This window comes from Odocoileus virginianus, chromosome 14 (assembly GCF_023699985.2).
Source record: "Odocoileus virginianus isolate 20LAN1187 ecotype Illinois chromosome 14, Ovbor_1.2, whole genome shotgun sequence".
In the NCBI taxonomy this organism is placed as follows: domain Eukaryota; kingdom Metazoa; phylum Chordata; class Mammalia; order Artiodactyla; family Cervidae; genus Odocoileus; species Odocoileus virginianus.
In genome coordinates, this window is record NC_069687.1 from 37,713,003 (window position 1) to 37,730,099 (window position 17,097).

The following is a 17,097-nucleotide window of genomic DNA, read 5'->3' on the forward strand; positions in this document are numbered from 1 at the left end:
CAGCACGCCAGGCCTCCCTGTCCGATCACCAACTCCTGGAGCTTACTCAGACTCATGTCCATTGAGTCGGTGATGCCATCCAACCATCTCATCCTCTGTCATCCCCTTCTCCTCTGACAACATGTGGCCCACTGGAAAAGGGAATGGCAAACCACTTCAGTATTCTTGCCTTGAGAACACCATGAACAGTATGAAAAGGCAAAAAGATATTAATAGTGCATGCATCTAATTTATAAATATACATATATTAGAGCAGTGCTTAAAAATGTTTTATTAGTAAGGGAAGCTAATCAAAAAGGTGTATAGACCAGTCCCCTAAGGTGTCAGGGGCTTTCCTGCCTCAAGGTCTTTTCTCCTATACATCCCTATACACCCCTATATATATACCCACCTCCATATATATATCTCCTTATTGCTTCTCCCCTCCTTCCCTCTAGTTAGCACTTAGACTCCAGGGAAAGTGTTAAAAAGTCTTCCCTGACTCCATGACTCGGGGTACCTCCCCTTGTTTTTCACTCGACTGCATCCTGCTCTCTCACCCTCCAAGCCTGCTGTGCTGGACGTCTCCCATCTGCTTCCCCAGGTCCATTTTCCACCCCTCATTTTCCTCTCTGTCCCAGCCTGTCGTCCTCTAGGTTCCAGCTGGCTTTGGTTTGTAGGGAGATCTTGCAGGGGATCAAAGGAAGGAGAGCGAGAATCTGAGCTCTGTCCCCCCAGCCTGGCTGTGAGGTTGATTTGGGTCAGCTGTACTCTGGAAGAATGGTCTTGGCTCCTCTCAAGGCAGCTGTCTCTACACAGCGCTCTCTAGGTTCTAGTATCTTTTCCTTCCCCTTATCTCTTTGGTCCTAAAGACAGATTTTTTGTTAATCCACTGTAGGTTTGAAAACTTTGAAGTAGTTGTTGACACTTAATGATTAGAATGATTGCATTACATTCCAATGTCTCTTGAAAAACATTCAATTTGACAACACTGAGTCTACATTCCCAATAGTAACAATTGTCTGAAGTTGAGTAGCTGCTGCCCCTTTGCTCTGAGGCATGTATTCCTCAGGACGCCACAGTCCCCACTACTCCCTGTTGCCTTACAGTAAGCCTGCCACCTTATTTCCACCCTAGCCTCTAGAGACATTTGAGTTTGCAAGTCCTTGTTTAAAGAATGTGCCAGTCTTTTCACTAAATTTAGAGAAAGGGGAGTAACCTTTCAAATTTCTCTGCTTCTTTCTTTCCTCTCTGCCACTCCCAAGAGTCCTGTCTCTGCCATTGCCATCATCACCTCCGAAAACACTGCCCTGCCCTTAGGCATCCTCTGCTCCTATCCATTCCCCACACTGCAGCCTGAGTACCCATTTTAAAGTGGAAATCAGGGGCTTCCCTGATGGTCTAGTGATTAAGACTCCACCTTGCAATTCAGGGGACGTGGGTTTGATTCCTGGTCGGGGAACTAAGATCCCATATGCCTCAGAGCAGCCAAGCCCTCACACCACAACTAGAGAGCCTGCACATTCTAGAGCTTGTGCTCCACAACAAGGAGAAACTTTAAGCTGCAACTAGAGAAATCCTGCTCACTGTAAGGAAGACCCAGTGCAGCCAAAAAAAATTTTTTTTAAAAGAATAAAATGGAAATCAGATTATGACAATCCCTTAAAACCTTAAAATGTCTTCCCACATTTTAAGAATAAATGTTAAGAATAAAATGTCTTATTCTTCTCTAAAAATAAAGGCAATTTTTCAAAAAATCTGAAGTACAATTAACTTACAATATTATAATGGGCTTCCCTGATAAAAAGAAATTATATTACTTTCAGGTATACAACACAGTGATCCAATATTTTTATACAATATAAAATGATCACCATAAGTCATCTGTCACCATATAGAGTTATTATAATATTATTGACTATATTCCCTAAACTATATATTACATCCCTGTGACCTTTATTTTATAACTGGAAGTTTGTACCTCTTAACCTGTCCTTGTCAACTGAAAATGAAAAGCACAGCCTAAAAGTTGAGAATTATCTTTTATTCAGCAGACAAAACCGAGGACTTAAGCGGGGGACACAGTCTCTCAGATATGTCTGAGAGACTGCTCTGAAGTGGTAAAGGAGGAGCCAGGATATATAGGAGTTCTTGCAAGAAAGACCAGATAGTCAGAAGTTCAAAAGATTACTCTTAAAGAGAACCAGATATCCCAAGTTAAGGAATTCAGCGCTCTTCTATGTCTGGGAAGATGCGAGTCTGGACTCATTGAAATCTTTCCTTGGATATGCACCTCAGCTAATGGAGCCAATATCCTGTGCTTTCTCATCCTGAGTCTCCTCGGGTGCAGGGGGCTGGGGCTGCGGATGGGGGTGATTGCAGGGCTGACTGCTTGATGGCTGGCATCCCATTTCCATCCTCAGTTCCCTCAGGGCTCACCTTCCGCGGCTGTAATGTGAAGGCTTGATGGCTGCAACGTTCTTTGTTTATTGATAGGTCAGGCAACATTTTTTTTTCATGTATAACCTATTTCTTCATTTCCTTCCTTCAAAGCTACATTTCTTTCTTTCTTTTTTAAAAAAATATTTCTTTATTTGGCTGCATCAGGTTTTAGTTGCAGCATGTGGGACCTTTCGTTGAAGTGCACAGGCTTCTCTCTAGTAGCAGTGACAGGGTGTGGGCGGGCTGGCTTAGTTGCCCTGAGGCACGTGGGGGTCTTAGTTCCCCGACCAGGACTCGAATTTCCCCTGCATTGGAAGGCAGATTCTTAACCACTGGACCACCAGAGGAGACCCAAGGCTACATTTCTTGAAAAAACTTCTAAAGCTCTGGGTAATGTGACACCTGCCTGCTGCTCCGGGCTGGTTAGTGACTCCTTCCCCTCCACCCCACCCCTCCAATTCTCAGTGTCCAACAGTGGGATCCTCAGACACAAACACGACATCTTGCCCAGACCTGGCACACCCTCTCCTTCCCGAGGCCAGGTATTGGGCCTCCTTCCTCACCGCCTGGTCACAGGGCGTGTCACTTGAGTGGGGAGCTCTCTGTTCTCCCGTCTGCACCCCTTCCTAACACGGGCCACAGTGCACTAAGGTTTTTCTCAAAGCCCCCCTGTCTCACATGGCTGTCTGCACCATCTGGAACACCCCAGGTACTGCCCGAACATTTGTTGAAGGGGTGGCCTTAGAGACCTAGTTCTTCATGGAACTGCGATTTCTACCACTGAGTGGCAATCCAGAACACCAGCGCTTTTTAAATTTTCCTATGATTGTACATTAACGTTAGAGGAGGCATGGCTAGAATCTGATTGAACAGGAAGTGGAGGCAGCAGGCTGGGACTAGAGTGAGCAGGCAGAGGGTGTGGAATTTCAGGAAGGGCTTCCCCCCACAGCTCCTCTCTTGCCTCACTCTGATCCCGGCCCCGGGAGGGCAGCCTCTGCTCACAACCACTCAGGTATACAATTGAAAAACCAAAACCGCAGTGGTGTTAAAGGGCGGTTTGAGACAGCCGCCTGACCTGCACGCAGTGCGAGGAGCCAGCGTGCCGCTCCCGGGCGGGAGGGGGCGGCAGAGAAGGACCCGCGCCTGAACTGAAGCCGGGCGGGCGCTGGGAGGACCGGGCGGAGAGGCGGCCTCTCCTAGGGGCAAGCTGCCAGACTCAAGGACGGAATTCATTATTCCAGCCCTTAAAAAGAACAGCTCGCGCCCTACATCCAGGTGATCTTCCCGACCCAGGGGTCAAACCCAGGTCTCCTGCATTGTGGGGGTGGCTTTACAATTCCAAGTGTACTAAAAAAAAAAAAAAAAACCATGGAATTGCACACCATGGGTGGATTGTGTGCTGTGCGAATTACAAAAAAATTAATAAATAAAATAACAGCTTGCCTAACGGGCTACGCAAAACCAAAATTTCTGTTTCAAGTGAACAGCTGCCCGGATTCTTAATCCCAAAGACTGAAGAATAGGAAAGCCACGACGGGGGCGTGGGTAGGGAGGGATGGTTGAGGGGTAGGGCCCCACCCTACCCCGGGGGGGCGGGGGCTGGCCGTGGCCGTCAGTCCCTCTGCCTGGAGGATGGCCTGCGGAGGGAGGGCGCGGGAGCCCTCAGGGTTCCGCTCGGTAGAGCCTCCAGGATGATATTACAATATTGCGTACACCCTGAGCCAGCGTGTGCATCCCAGTACATCAGGCACCGGGAAACCCTGCCGCTGTCTTCCGGGCAGGAAGACCTACTTTAACAAAACCGCTGACACTCTTACTTTAAACTAGCTGCTTCCATGTTCACGCCTGTAAGATAGAAGCTCAGCTGGTAGCTCAGCTGGTAAAGAATCCTCCTGCAAAGCAGGAGACCCTGGTTTGATTCCCGGGTTGGAACGACCCCCTGCAGAAGGGATAGGCTACCCACCCCAGTGTCCTTGGGCTTCCCTAGCGGCTCAGAGGCCACCCGCAATGCAGGAGACCTGGGTTAGATCTCTGGGTCGGGAAGATCCCCTGGAGAAGGAAATAGCAACCCACTCCAGTATTCAGCCTGGAGAATTCCATGGACAGAGAAGCCTGGTGGGCTACAGTCCATGGGGGTCACAAAGAGTCAGACATGACCGAGCGACTGAGGACAACCACTGTGCCAAAGTTCTTCAAAGAAGTTGTTTTTCAAATAGGTCACACAGGTGCCTTGCCGTCCTGTGTTCTCCGAAGTTTTCTTGCCTAGAAAGTTCTTATCAAAGTCTGGTCCAGTTTGAACAAAAAAAAAAATGAAGTGTCAGTTTTTAGTAGAGATTCATTCATTTTCAAGCATTAACCATTTTTAATACATAATTTATTGATGTTAATTGTATAATTAATTGTAGGAAAATTAACAAAGGAAAACCATCCATGATCCGCCTACTAATAACTATTCTAAGCACTTTGGTGTATTACCATCTTGCCAGATTTTTTTTCCTATGCAAATGCATATTTGTGTTTTTCCTATGTTCTTTGTTTTTCATGTTTATTTATTTGTTGGTTGCGCTGAGTCCTTGTTGCTTCACGCAGGCTTTCTACAGCCGCACCGCAAGCGTCTCATTGCAGTGGCTTCTCTTGTTGCGGAGCACAGGCTCTAGAGTGTGGGGTTCAGTAGTTTGGCTCATGGGTCTAGTTCCGCAGCATGTGGGATCTTCTAGCACCAGGGATCCTGCCCATGTACCCCGCATTGGCAGGCAGATTCTTAACCACTGAACCACCGAACCACCAGGGAAGTCCCCTCACATGTTCTATGTTGAATATCTTTTCATGTCCATCAATAAAGATCAGCATCATTATTTTAATCACTGTACATACCATTTTGATAGCTCTGTACCATTGTGGAGATAGGTGAACCACACTTTAACTATATCTCTTGCTAGACACCTAAGCTGTTCTCTGTATCACCAAAGTCTTCTTACACAAGCAATCTTGTATATGCATCAGATTATTTAAGATTAACTGCCAAAATGGAAAAAGTCTGGGTCAAGTGTTCGGCCATTTTTAAGGCTCTCAAGATGTAAAACCAAACTACAATCCAGAATCATCTTACCAACTAGTCCTCCCACCAGCGGCACCCTGCAGTGCGGATCTCCTCATAGCTCTCTAACACTTCACCCACACTGAGCACTGATGTTTCCAATGCTGGTTCATGGTGTGCCAGGCACTGACAAAGTCAAATCAGAACACAGCCCAGTTAGGGAAGGGGGTGGGAGGAAGAAACGAGTAAGGAGTCATCGTTTACAGGGCAGGGTGCTGAGATTATTGTACAGAGAATTCACAGAAATTGGATGTCATCTTCCAGGGACAGGTGTCATAGAAGGCTTCCTGGAAGAGGTTGTTTCTGAGGCTGGCCATGAAGACTCATCTGTCATTAACTGAGTAAAGTAGGGAAGGAGTGATGAGCCGGATAGAGAAATAGTCCTGGTAGATGCAGGTAGAGAAGAGATCCCGGGTGTGAATGTACAAGACCTTTTCAGTGAGCTGCAAAACATTCTGTAACAGACTGAAGGGTACATGGGGCGGTGGGGACCGTGGACAGGAGTGATGGACAGTGAGGCTGAAGGGGTGGCCTGGACCTGATCAAGAGAGTCTCTGTTGGCTACGTAGAAGTGCTTTATCCAGAAAACTGGATAAACCTCCCCAAACTGAAACCTCCTTGGGAGGCAGAAGTTGGCATTAAAACCTATACATGGTAGAGTCACACCAATCCCAGGGACCAGCATCGATGTTGAACTCGAAAATTGCTAGGAGCTCTCTGAGCTAGAAACAGCCACTTAACCTCTGTGTCTATTAAAATAAAAATAAAAGACTAGGTTCCTTCCAGTTCTAGGCAGCTATGAACTCAGGCACATCCTTTGACTTTTTTTCTTTTTTTCCAGAAAAGGTGGCCATCAAGATCCTGGATAAGACCAAGTTAGACCAGAAAACCCAAAGGCTACTATCCCGCGAAATCTCCAGCATGGAAAAACTGCACCATCCCAACATCATCCGCCTTTATGAGGTCGTGGAGACTCTATCCAAGCTCCACCTGGTGATGGAGTATGCAGGGGGAGGGGAGCTCTTTGGGAAGATCAGCACGGAAGGGAAGTTCTCAGAACCAGAAAGCAAGCTCATCTTCTCCCAGATTGTGTCTGCCGTGAAGCATATGGTGAGCGGGGTGAGGAGGGAAGATCTAGCTCCCATTCCCCCACGATGGAAGCATGGGGCTTTAGTTTACCTTTGTGTAAGCCAGCAGTCCCCAAACTTTTTGGCACCAGGGACCAGTTTTGTGGAAGACAAGTTTTCCATGAACCAGGGAGTAGGGGGTGGTTTCAGGATGATTCTCATTAGGAGCTTGCAACCTAGATCCCTCCCATGCACCGATCACAGTAGGGTTCGAACTCTTTTGAGTGTCTAATGCCCTTGGCAGAGCTCAGGCAGTAACGCGAGTGATGGGGAGCAGCTGTAAACACAGGTGTTGCTTCACTTGCTTACCCGCCACTCACTTCCTGATGTGCAGCCTGGTTCCTAACAGGCCACAGGCCAATACTGGGGGTCGGGGCCCCCTGATCCAAGTGTCCCTGAGGGCTTCAGTCCTTTATAAGGGCAAATAGCTGTCCCTTCTGTGAGAGTCCGGGATGTGCTGGGATTGTGCTCCTGACCTCCTAAGCGATGCCCAGGAGCCTCAGTTACAGGGCAGCCTCCTGGCTTCTGCGGAAGTTGGCAGGTGTCACTCTGAGCAGCTGGATGACTGTCATCCATTCCCTGGCCACACCCACTCCTCCATCCCCGTCTCCTGGTACTCGGAGAGCTGGCTTCTGGCTGCTTCTTGGCCTTGCCTTCCTTCTGCGTCTAGGATGCCCTCGCCCCTCTCCTCACGCCTCACATTCCCGATCTCATCCGAGCTCACCCAGCTCAGCTTGTCTCTCTCTCTGAAGCTTTCTTCAGTCTGGGCTCAGCCCGCACTGGTCTTCATGCGTTTGGTGAACTCTCCTAGCTCTCCACACCAACACTTCGTGCTCAGCACACGAACACTTGCTTGTGTCTTTCTGATTTTAGGTCTCTGATTATTTCTTTAGATAAATCTGGAACTCCTTAAGCACACTCCCCAGGCCCTCCATGAACTGATTCTCCTGTGTCCTCTCTATCAGCAGCCATATTCCTGGGCACACAGGAGGACTGGGACTTGCAGTCCTGACCACCACTTGTACCACTGTTAGTGCAGAAGTTTTGGCCGCCCTGTTTGCCCAGCTCTCAGTGTAACTGGCAGGAAGAGACACTTGTCTGGGGTCTGTGTTAGCTGGGAAGCTGTGTCTAGTTTGCTCCCTGCTTGGATGTCGTGAGATAAGAACTGGGATCAGTGAGCTCCTGGCCAAATTATTAGCAGGTTATTAGTGACCTAGGGACCCTGAGATCACGTTTGGGAGGGAGAGGGGGAAGAAAAAGAAGTGAGCAAGGGAGAACCTAAGCTTGATAGTGGTGCCTGTTTCAGACCTGTGGTCCCACCAATTGTCACCTAAGTGACTCTCTGCTGGGATGGACTTTCCCCAGGCCGAGAACTAAGCCAGACCTATACCACGCATAATGCTGAAGCTGAAGCTCCAGTACTTTGGCCACCTGATTCAAACAGCCAACTCATTGGAAAAAACCCTCATGCTGGGAAAGTTTGAGGGCAGGAAAAGGGGATGACAGAGGACGAAATGTTGGATGGCACCACCGACTCAATGGACATGAGTTTGAACAAACTCTGGGAGACAGTGAAGGACAGGGAAGTCTGGAGTGCTGCAGTCCATGGGGTCACGAAGAGTCAGATATAACTGAGCGACTGAACAACAAATACGAAGCACTGGAGCAGATGGTCAGAGTCTTCCATATTCTACTTGGAAAAGAGATTGGGCAGGAGAGCAGAGAGGATCCAGCAGTCGAGAATGCAGGCTGAGTCCTCTGAGGCTCCATACCATGACTTTCTCCAGCTCTCGGGTCTCCAAGAGAGAGGATGACAGGCGTAGATCTGGATTTTATTGGGTTTGCCTGCTCTATGCCGGGACCATGCTGGACACTGCAGATACAGCATCACTTACAGTTCAGCATCACTTAACAGTTCTCACAAGCATCACTTACAGTTCTCACAAGACCTTTGTGTGTGTGTTAGTCCCTCAGTCGTGTCCGACTCTTTGCCACCCCATGGGGTCTAACCCAGGCTCTTCAGTCCACAGGATTTTCCAGACAAGAATACTGGAGTGGGTTGCCATTTCTTTCTCCAGGGGATCTTCCCGACCCAGGGGTTGAACCCGGGTCTCCTGCATTGCTGGGAGATACCATCTGAGCCACCAGGGAAGTCCATACAAGAGCCTTAGGAGGTGGTACTCAGTGTTCTGTTTTACAAAGAAGGAAGCTGACACTCACATACACGGCCGGTATAGTTGAACCTAGAACTAATCAAAATGTCAGGCTCCAAAGCCTGGATTCTTACCCCAGAAGGTCCACCCGGAAAAGTAGCATAAAACCATTTCCCAAGTGCCCTTGGCATTAAACTGGTCAAGAGTCTTCAAGGTTGTCTGGATCCAGAATGCAAGGGTGGGATGGGATCTGCTGCCAGAAACTTGCCCACTATAACTTGCTCCCTTCTCCTGAATTGTATAAAGTTAGAGGAGCCCATCCAAAGGAGCAGGGGTAAGGGGTCGGAGGAGGGCTCTTTTACTTCTTGAGGTTGGCCCTAGTCAAGAGATTGCTCAGCCAGGAAAACCCATATATGGTCTCAGAGGTGAAGGATTACTGTTTCATCGTGTTTCACAAGATCTAGGTCTTTCTCTCTCTTTAGTTGCTAAGTCATGTCCGACTCTTGTGACCCCGTGGACTGTAGCCTGCCAAACTCCTTTGTCCATGGAATTCTTCAGGCAAGAATACTGGAGTGGGTTGCCATTCCCTTCTCCAGGAGATCTTCCCAACCCAGGAATTGAACCCAGGTCTTCTGCATTGCAGGCAGATTCTTTACCAACTGAGCTATGAGGGAAGCCGATCTACATCTTACTTCTGGCACTCATTCCTGAGGCCATGTGTGTGGGACAGACTTCAGTCTTGACTCCATAGAACGGAATCTTTGGTCTGCTTGGAGGGTTCAGGTTTTACATTTGGCTAAAGATTATACCAGGGCAGCTCGCAAGGTCTGAGGTCTGCCATGACTTAAGTTGATCTCCATTAAATTTCTATTGTTATGCCAACATCACCTCACTGTTTCAGAGCAACTACTGTATCTTTAATTTGGTTTTTACTTTGAGAATGATGACTTTCCCTTCTTTGTCTTCTTCCACAGCATGAAAACCAAATTATTCACAGAGATCTGAAAGCAGAAAATGTGTTCTATACCAATAATACTTGTGTGAAGGTGGGCGACTTTGGATTCAGCACAGTCAGTAAAAAAGGTGAAATGCTGAACACTTTCTGTGGGTCTCCACCCTACGCGGCGCCTGAACTTTTTCGAGATGAGCACTATGTCGGCGTTTATGTGGACATCTGGGCCTTGGGGGTGCTTCTCTACTTCATGGTGACTGGCACCATGCCATTTCGGGCAGAGACGGTGGCCAAACTGAAGAAGAGCATCCTGGAAGGCACCTTCAGCGTGCCTCCGCACGTGTCGGAGCCCTGCCTCCGCCTCATCCGGGGAGTCCTCCAGCCAGTACCCACGGAGAGGTACGGAATCGACTCCATCATGAACAATGAGTGGATGCAAGGGGTGCCATACCCCACCCCTTTGGAGCCTTTCCAGCTAGATCCCAAACATTTGTCAGAGACCAGCAGCCTCAAAGAAGAAGAAAATGAGGTCAAAAGCACTTTAGAACACTTGGGCATTACGGAAGAGCACATTCGCAATAACCAAGGGAGAGATGCCCGAAGCTCCATCACAGGGGTCTATCGAATTATTCTGCATAGAGTCCAAAAGAAAAAGGCTTTGGAAAGTGTTCCAATAATGATACTACCAGATCCTAAAGACAAGGACCTAAAGAAAGGATCCCGTGTTTATAGAGGCATAAGACACACATCCAAATTTTGTTCAATTTTATAAATTGCGTTAGACTGCTGGTAATTAACTAAGATCGTTGTTGCTGCTTTTAAATTTTTTTCACCAACTTGAGTGGAGACTTTTTGTAATTTTTAAATAAATTTAAATTGAAGATATGCATTTCCCCCTGCCCCTCCCAAATGTTTGTTAGCTCAGATTCTAGCTTGGTTTGCAATCTTGTCTTGTTCTCAAACTCTAGCCTTCATTCAGTTAAGTGAGGAATATTTACACAGTGCCAACCACGTGCTATGCATGCTTTAAGGTGCTGCAAAATAGGATGGCCAAGCAGTCCAGGGTGCTGTGTTCAGGTTGCAGTCTCCCCTGGAGGTGTGGATTTGAATCCCACTGCTGAATGAATTTCCCAGCTAGCTCAATGGTAAAGAATCTGTCTGTCACTGCAGGAGACACAAGAGACATTGGCTCTATCCCTGGGTTGGGAAGATCCCCTGGAGGAGGAAATGGGCAACCCATTCCAGTATTCTTGCCTGGAAGATCCCCATGGACAGAGGATCCTGGCGGGCTGCAGTCCACAGGATTGCAAAGAGTCAGACAGGACGGAGCACACACATTGTGTTACATTACCATATACCAGGTATTGTTTAAGATCCTGCAAAATCAAAAATAGGCCAAGTCCTTCCTCTCCTGTGTGGAATAGTCTCGTGCTAAACAAAGGTACTAACAACAGCAACAACATTTTCTAAAATATCAGATAGTAATAGATGCTACACAGATAATTCAAATACAGTAATCTGATGTCAGAGAGCTGCCACTTTGTATTAGATGTTGGGGAAGGCCGGTTTGAGTAGCCGACGATCTGAGACCTGAATGAGAGCAGGAGTGACTCTTGGAAAGCCAGCCGTGAGCTTTCCAAGCAGCAAAGCATTTGAGACGGGGTTCCTTCCAAACAGAGCCTAGGACAGAGGCTCCATGTAGAATGACTGATTTGGGAAGTGATCCTAGAGAGCAGGAGGGAGGGTAGAGGAGAGAAGCAGGGAGGATCACTACAGGGTGGCCCGTGCTCCAGGTGACTGTTACCCAGTCCTGTGGATGCTCTGAGGAGCCTTAGGAAACACATCTGAGGAGTCTGCGCAGGGTAGGCAAAGGGAAAGTGTCTATCCAGCAGCTCCTGGGGCCCCACAATCCCACCTGCACCTCCAGATTGTGATGAGAGAGGGCCACGGGGGTTCCCCATGCTTCTCATGCCTTAGAGCCAGGGCAACCCCAGGGCAGGAAGTAAGAGGTACACACAGTTGGCCCTGAGACAAGATGCGGTCAGGTGGGGCCTGCATGAAGCCGCCCGACTTGCCCCAATGGTTGCTGCATCAGTGGCTGGAGAAGGAAGTGTGGCTGAAAGGATCTGAAGTCTGTGATCGGACACAGCCCACCCCCAGCCCTCCTCATATTCTTCCTCCATTAAATCTGATCCATTGCTGTCAGTCTCCTTCATGGGGTGAGAGCTGGAAGGACTTAATGCAGTAGGATTAGTCAAATAAGTCCCAGGAGTGATTCTCAAGTTCCAGGTCAGAAGAATCACCCAGAAGGCATGTTAAAACAGACTATGAGGCCCTGCCCCCAGTTTTGGAGTCAGAAGTGAAAGTGTGAGTTGCTCAGTCAGTTCAGGTCAGTCATTCAATCGTGTCCGACTCTTTGTGACCCCATGGACTGCAGAATGCCAGGCTTCCCTGTCCATCACCAGCTCCCGAAGCTTGCTCAAACTCATGTCCATCGAGTCAGTGATGCTATCCAACCATCTCATCCTCTGTCTTCCCCTTCTCCTCCTGCCTTCAATCTTTCCCAGCATCACAGTCTTTTCCAATGAGTCAGTTCTTTGCACCAGGTGACCCAAGTATGGAAATACAAAGTCTTCAAGAGGGTCCTTGACTGTCATGGTGAGTGGGTGAGTGAAAGTCACTCAGGCATTTCTGACTCTTTGCGACCCCATGGACGATACAGTCCATGGCCTTCTCCAGGCCAGAATACTGGAGTGGGTAGCATTTCCCTTCTCCAGGGGATCTTCCCAACCCAGGGACTGAACCCAGGTCTCCAACATTGCAGGAGGATTCTTTACCAGTTGAGTCGACAAGGGAAACCCAAGAATACAGGAGTGGGTAGCCTATCCCTTCTCCAGGTGCTCTTCCTGACCCAGGAATCGAACTGGGGTCTCCTGCATTGCAGGTGGATTCTTTACCAACTGAGCTATCAGAGACTGTCATAGTAAGAAAAGTCTATACTGCTTCTACCCATTGGTGCCCAGACTGGTATATTTTAACAGCAAGGAACATATATTTATGAGCCAGTGTTAAAGCATGCATACTGAATCCTGGGGGTCACCACCCCAGCCCTGCAGGATGCTGTCCTATGGCCAGTGTCTTAATTGAGCCGCTCCATCACTCTGTCTCTGCTGGCTGCTTCTGCTGCTGAGATACTTAGTAAGAGAAGTACATCCCATGGTCATGTGCCCATCGCCCCCTCTGCTTTTCCCAAAGATGTGGTACTTGAGGCAGTGTTATGTAATATACATGACAATGGATCAGGTATTCTCTAGGACCTAGCATGATGGTCTTGGAGGATTCATGGAAGACAGGAAAGGTGAACCTATATCCTGTGTAGATATCAGCTCTGTGAGGATGAATGATCGCTTTGTCTATCTGAATGTATGACTGTGGATCTGATAATGCTCAGCTCATGAGGAGATCTGCTTGGTCCCTTGGTGACCCATAATCAAGTGTTCAGTCTCTCCTAGGGCCCAGAAACATGCCGAGAGCCTGAGAAATTTTCTGTTGCAGAAAGCGTGGCCTCACTCCCAGATCCTGCAGGGTTGTGCTATAACCTTCTGCAGGGGTGGCCAAAGAACACACCATGTTCTTAAGCACCACTTAGACAGTCAGAGTAGCAAGGCAACTTGCACTGAGGCCTGAAACTACTGTAGGTCTTTTTTCTGTGGCATCCCTTGAAACCAGCAGCCCTGATAAATGGGTTGGAGGAATATACCAGGTGCAACATGTGTGTTTCCCAAACCCAGAGAGGCCTGCTAAACCCTGTGTCTCTATCTCAGTGATAGAGGGTACAAGGTGCAACATACAGAGATGTGCCTCAAGTCACTTGTCCCCTACACACTTCATCAGTGTGGCCTGGTCCCTGCCTTTTCATAGAACTTAACACCCACACTCTGACACACACAGGCCTCTGGAGGACTGGCTACTTTCTGATGCCACATCCGCCTAGAATGCTGCGGCATGGACCAGCATAAAGTGCTGCAGGGCCTCAAGATGATGAAGGTCCTTCTAGACTCTCTTGTGACGTAGAGCAGCAGATTTCACCTTGCCTCCCGGCAATAGAATAGATGAGAATTTCTGTCTATCCCAGGAAACTGTGACCTGCTTTTTGTCTTAATTTTATTTATTTTTTAATTGAAGGCTAATTGCTTTACAGAATTGTGTTGGTTTCTGCCAAACATCAACATAAGTCAGCCTGAGGAATACACATGTCCCCTTCCTCTTGAACGTCCCTCCCACCTTCCTCCCCATCCCATCTCTAAGTTGTTACAGAGCTCAGGTTTGGGTTCCCTGAGTCATACAACAAATTCCCATTGGCTATCTGTTTTACATATGGTAACTAAGTTTCCATGTCACTGTCTCCATATGTCCTAACCTCTCCTTCTCCCCAACCCCTGCCCCCGGTGTCCATAAGTCTGTTCCATATGTCTGTGAACTGTTTTTAATCCTCCCTTTTGATGTAAAATGAGAATGAAAATTTTCCCCCAAATAGCTGCACATCGATGCTAGAGTCTTTGTGTAAAATTCACATCCAATATGGCAGTGAAAACTGAGACTAACAGCGGTCTGCCGTCATCCTTCATTAGCCATCTGCTCTCTTTAGGAGTCTGATGGGTAAATTAAAGTACGTTAACGAGGTTATGATGGAACCCATAACCTTTGGGTCCTTTATTCTCCGATGGTGACCCTGACAGATGCATTTCCTCATGTGGTTACTTACGAGTTATTAACATGGCTGGGGAGATGACATACTTTCAGAGGTCTCCATGTGGTGCCTCCTCTCAAAATGGTTCTTACTCCACAGGTCAGGAGTCTAAATGTGTTTATCCCAAATAGGTACTTGGAGACAAAGGAAAGGACCCCAAGATGAGCCCCCCAGTGTGACACAGACTTTGGCCAGAACTCAGCCACCACCTGGTGTCCACAGGTCTCCATCCCCTCTATCTACACATAGGGCTGTAACGGTACTTGGGTTCTCTGGTGTCTACTTCAGTTCACACTTTTTATCCAACAGGCCTTAAACATTCGGGGTGCACATATCATATGCACTTGTAGCACAGCCTTTTGTCACGGAATCTTGGCTGCCCCCTCACTGTGCACTGGATCTCTAAATTAACTCAGATCTGGAATCATCATTTTCTCATTGTGACAGGCTACACCAGCCTTCTGCTCACAGCTTGTCTCTTTCCTTTTTGGTTATAAAAGTCAAGTAACGCTCTACAAATTGTCACTCAGAACTCTGATCTGTTAGCCATTGTCCCAAAGCCCTGCAAACCAAACACCCTGACTCCCACTCTAGCCTCACTGCCCATGTCCACCTTGCCTCTGACCTTTAAGTATGATACATGGCCTCTGCCACTCTGGAATCCCATGCATGCCCCGTTTCATGATGGCATTTCCTACCGTCATCCCTGCCTGCAGGGGGCGATCGTCACTGAGCTTGTGGGAATTGGGGCCCCCCTCCCCACTGCAGTCTTTGTTGCCTGTGTGAAGGCAGTAGCCTGGGAACTTAGGTGGTTCTTCAGACACACATAATGAATCCATTCTAACAGTCACACCTCTTGGAACTTTCTGAGCCTTTCCTTAATCGTATAGCACAGCAGTTCCACCATCTCCACCTCGCTGGTATGCCAGACTCACATCCAAACCTCAGCAGCCATCCCAGCAGTAATATTAGGACCAGCTTCAGGTGTCCTTCACCTCACGGGGACAGGCTCCCATGATAATAAACTCTCCGTCATCCTGCCTCCACCTCCATCCCCGGCTCGCTACCCTCAGGATCCACTCGCACACATTCCCCTCTGGTTCCTGACAGTAGCATATTAGCCAGGTTGTGTAATCCCCTCAGTGTCCGGGTACTTTCTCCCTGATAGAGGTTGTATTTCTCTGCTCAGACTATGTTGAGACAGGACCAGTTCCTTGTTTGGAGAATAAGGGTGTTGGAAGAACATCTTGAGGAGGTCAAGCATCCTCGGGTGTCGGTCTCACCAGAGGTCTCGGCAGGCTCTTCAGGAAAGGAAGTATGAGCCGTTCCTACCAGCCTCACACTCTCGGGATCCTGGTGTTCAGCATTTGCAGGATCATCTACCCAGTTTACCCTGCCTTGTCCTACTCTTGTTATTGAGGCTGCAACTTTGATAAGGAATGGTCAAGACAGAGTATTTTATTTCCTTTGCAGCTCAGCCTGCCTTACAATAGACCCTGTGCCTGTTTTATGTAGTTTTCTCTCTGCTGCAGGAGAGAAGCTCTCCTTAACTCACTTCAAAGGCCCGTGGGCTTTCAGTATACCTTGAGCTGATTGTTGTCATTGTTCAGTTCCTCAGTCATGTCTGACTCCTTGTGACCCCATTGACTGCAGCACGCCAGTCTTTCCTGTCCTTCACTATCTCCTGGAGCTTGCTCAAACTCGAGTCCATGGAGCCAATGATGCTGTCCAACCATCTCATCCTGTCACCCCCCTTTTCCTCCTGCCCTCAACCTTGAGCTGATAGTTGACTTAAACCTGTCATTGCCCCCCCAACCCCCCACAGGTTTCCAAAACAGTTAACAAAAGCTGGCCAGATCCAGAGGCTTTATCATTGCCCCATTCCATCAGGTGCCACAGGTGCCACATGATCCAGTATTTCATCTTCCGTCTGTACCTACAGACCACAGTCTCAGTAGTAATTGTGCTGCTCCTGCAAGCCAGGGTTGTCAGCACCCTGCTTACCAATAGCATATTAGTGTTCTATTGACAGTGCTGTGAGAGGGAAGTCCATCATGTGTCTCTTTGGGCTAAGATCCAGGTGGCATCAGGCCTGGTTCCTCATCAGGGGAGCACCCACTGCCTTGCTTTTACCTGCTTGTAGAGGTGGCCCATATGCCTTGGCTTGTGATCTCCTTTCCCCATCTTCAAAGTTAGCAATGGGCCATCTCTTTGGTCATCCTTTCAGTCACATCTCATTCTGACTATAGCCCAGAAAGGTTCTCTGCTTTTAACAGACTCTGTGATTATGTCGGGCCTATCCGGACAATCTAGGATATCTCCCCATTGCAAGGTCCTCAACCGTGATCACTTCTGGTTTTGTCATGTAAGGTCACATATTCATAGGTTCCCAGAGGCAGAGATCTTTGGCTAGGGGGCAGCAACCATTCTGCCTACTACAAATAGCAGTGGGGTTTTTGCCATGACTGTCAGTAAACCAGCTCCAACCATCTATCCTGAGGGTCGGGCTGTTCTGGGTACCAACTGTATTAGCCTGGCTTCTCCAAAAGAACAGAGCCTGAGACAGAGGCTTCCATGTAAGTCATTTATTTGGGAAA

At 48.2% G+C, this 17,097-nt stretch overlaps 1 protein-coding gene across 1 annotated transcript in view; it reads left to right on the top strand.

Moving 5' to 3' along the window:
* Nucleotides 1-10,639, top strand: part of NIM1K (NIM1 serine/threonine protein kinase) — a 75,518-nt gene extending 64,879 nt beyond the window's left edge. Inside the window, exons 3-4 of the mRNA XM_070476651.1 lie at nucleotides 6,360-6,628; nucleotides 9,773-10,639. Coding sequence (XP_070332752.1) covers nucleotides 6,360-6,628; nucleotides 9,773-10,522 — 1,019 coding nt within the window. The 3' untranslated portion in view covers nucleotides 10,523-10,639. The remainder of the gene's footprint in view (nucleotides 1-6,359; nucleotides 6,629-9,772) is intronic.
* The last annotated feature ends 6,458 nt before the right edge of the window (nucleotides 10,640-17,097 follow it).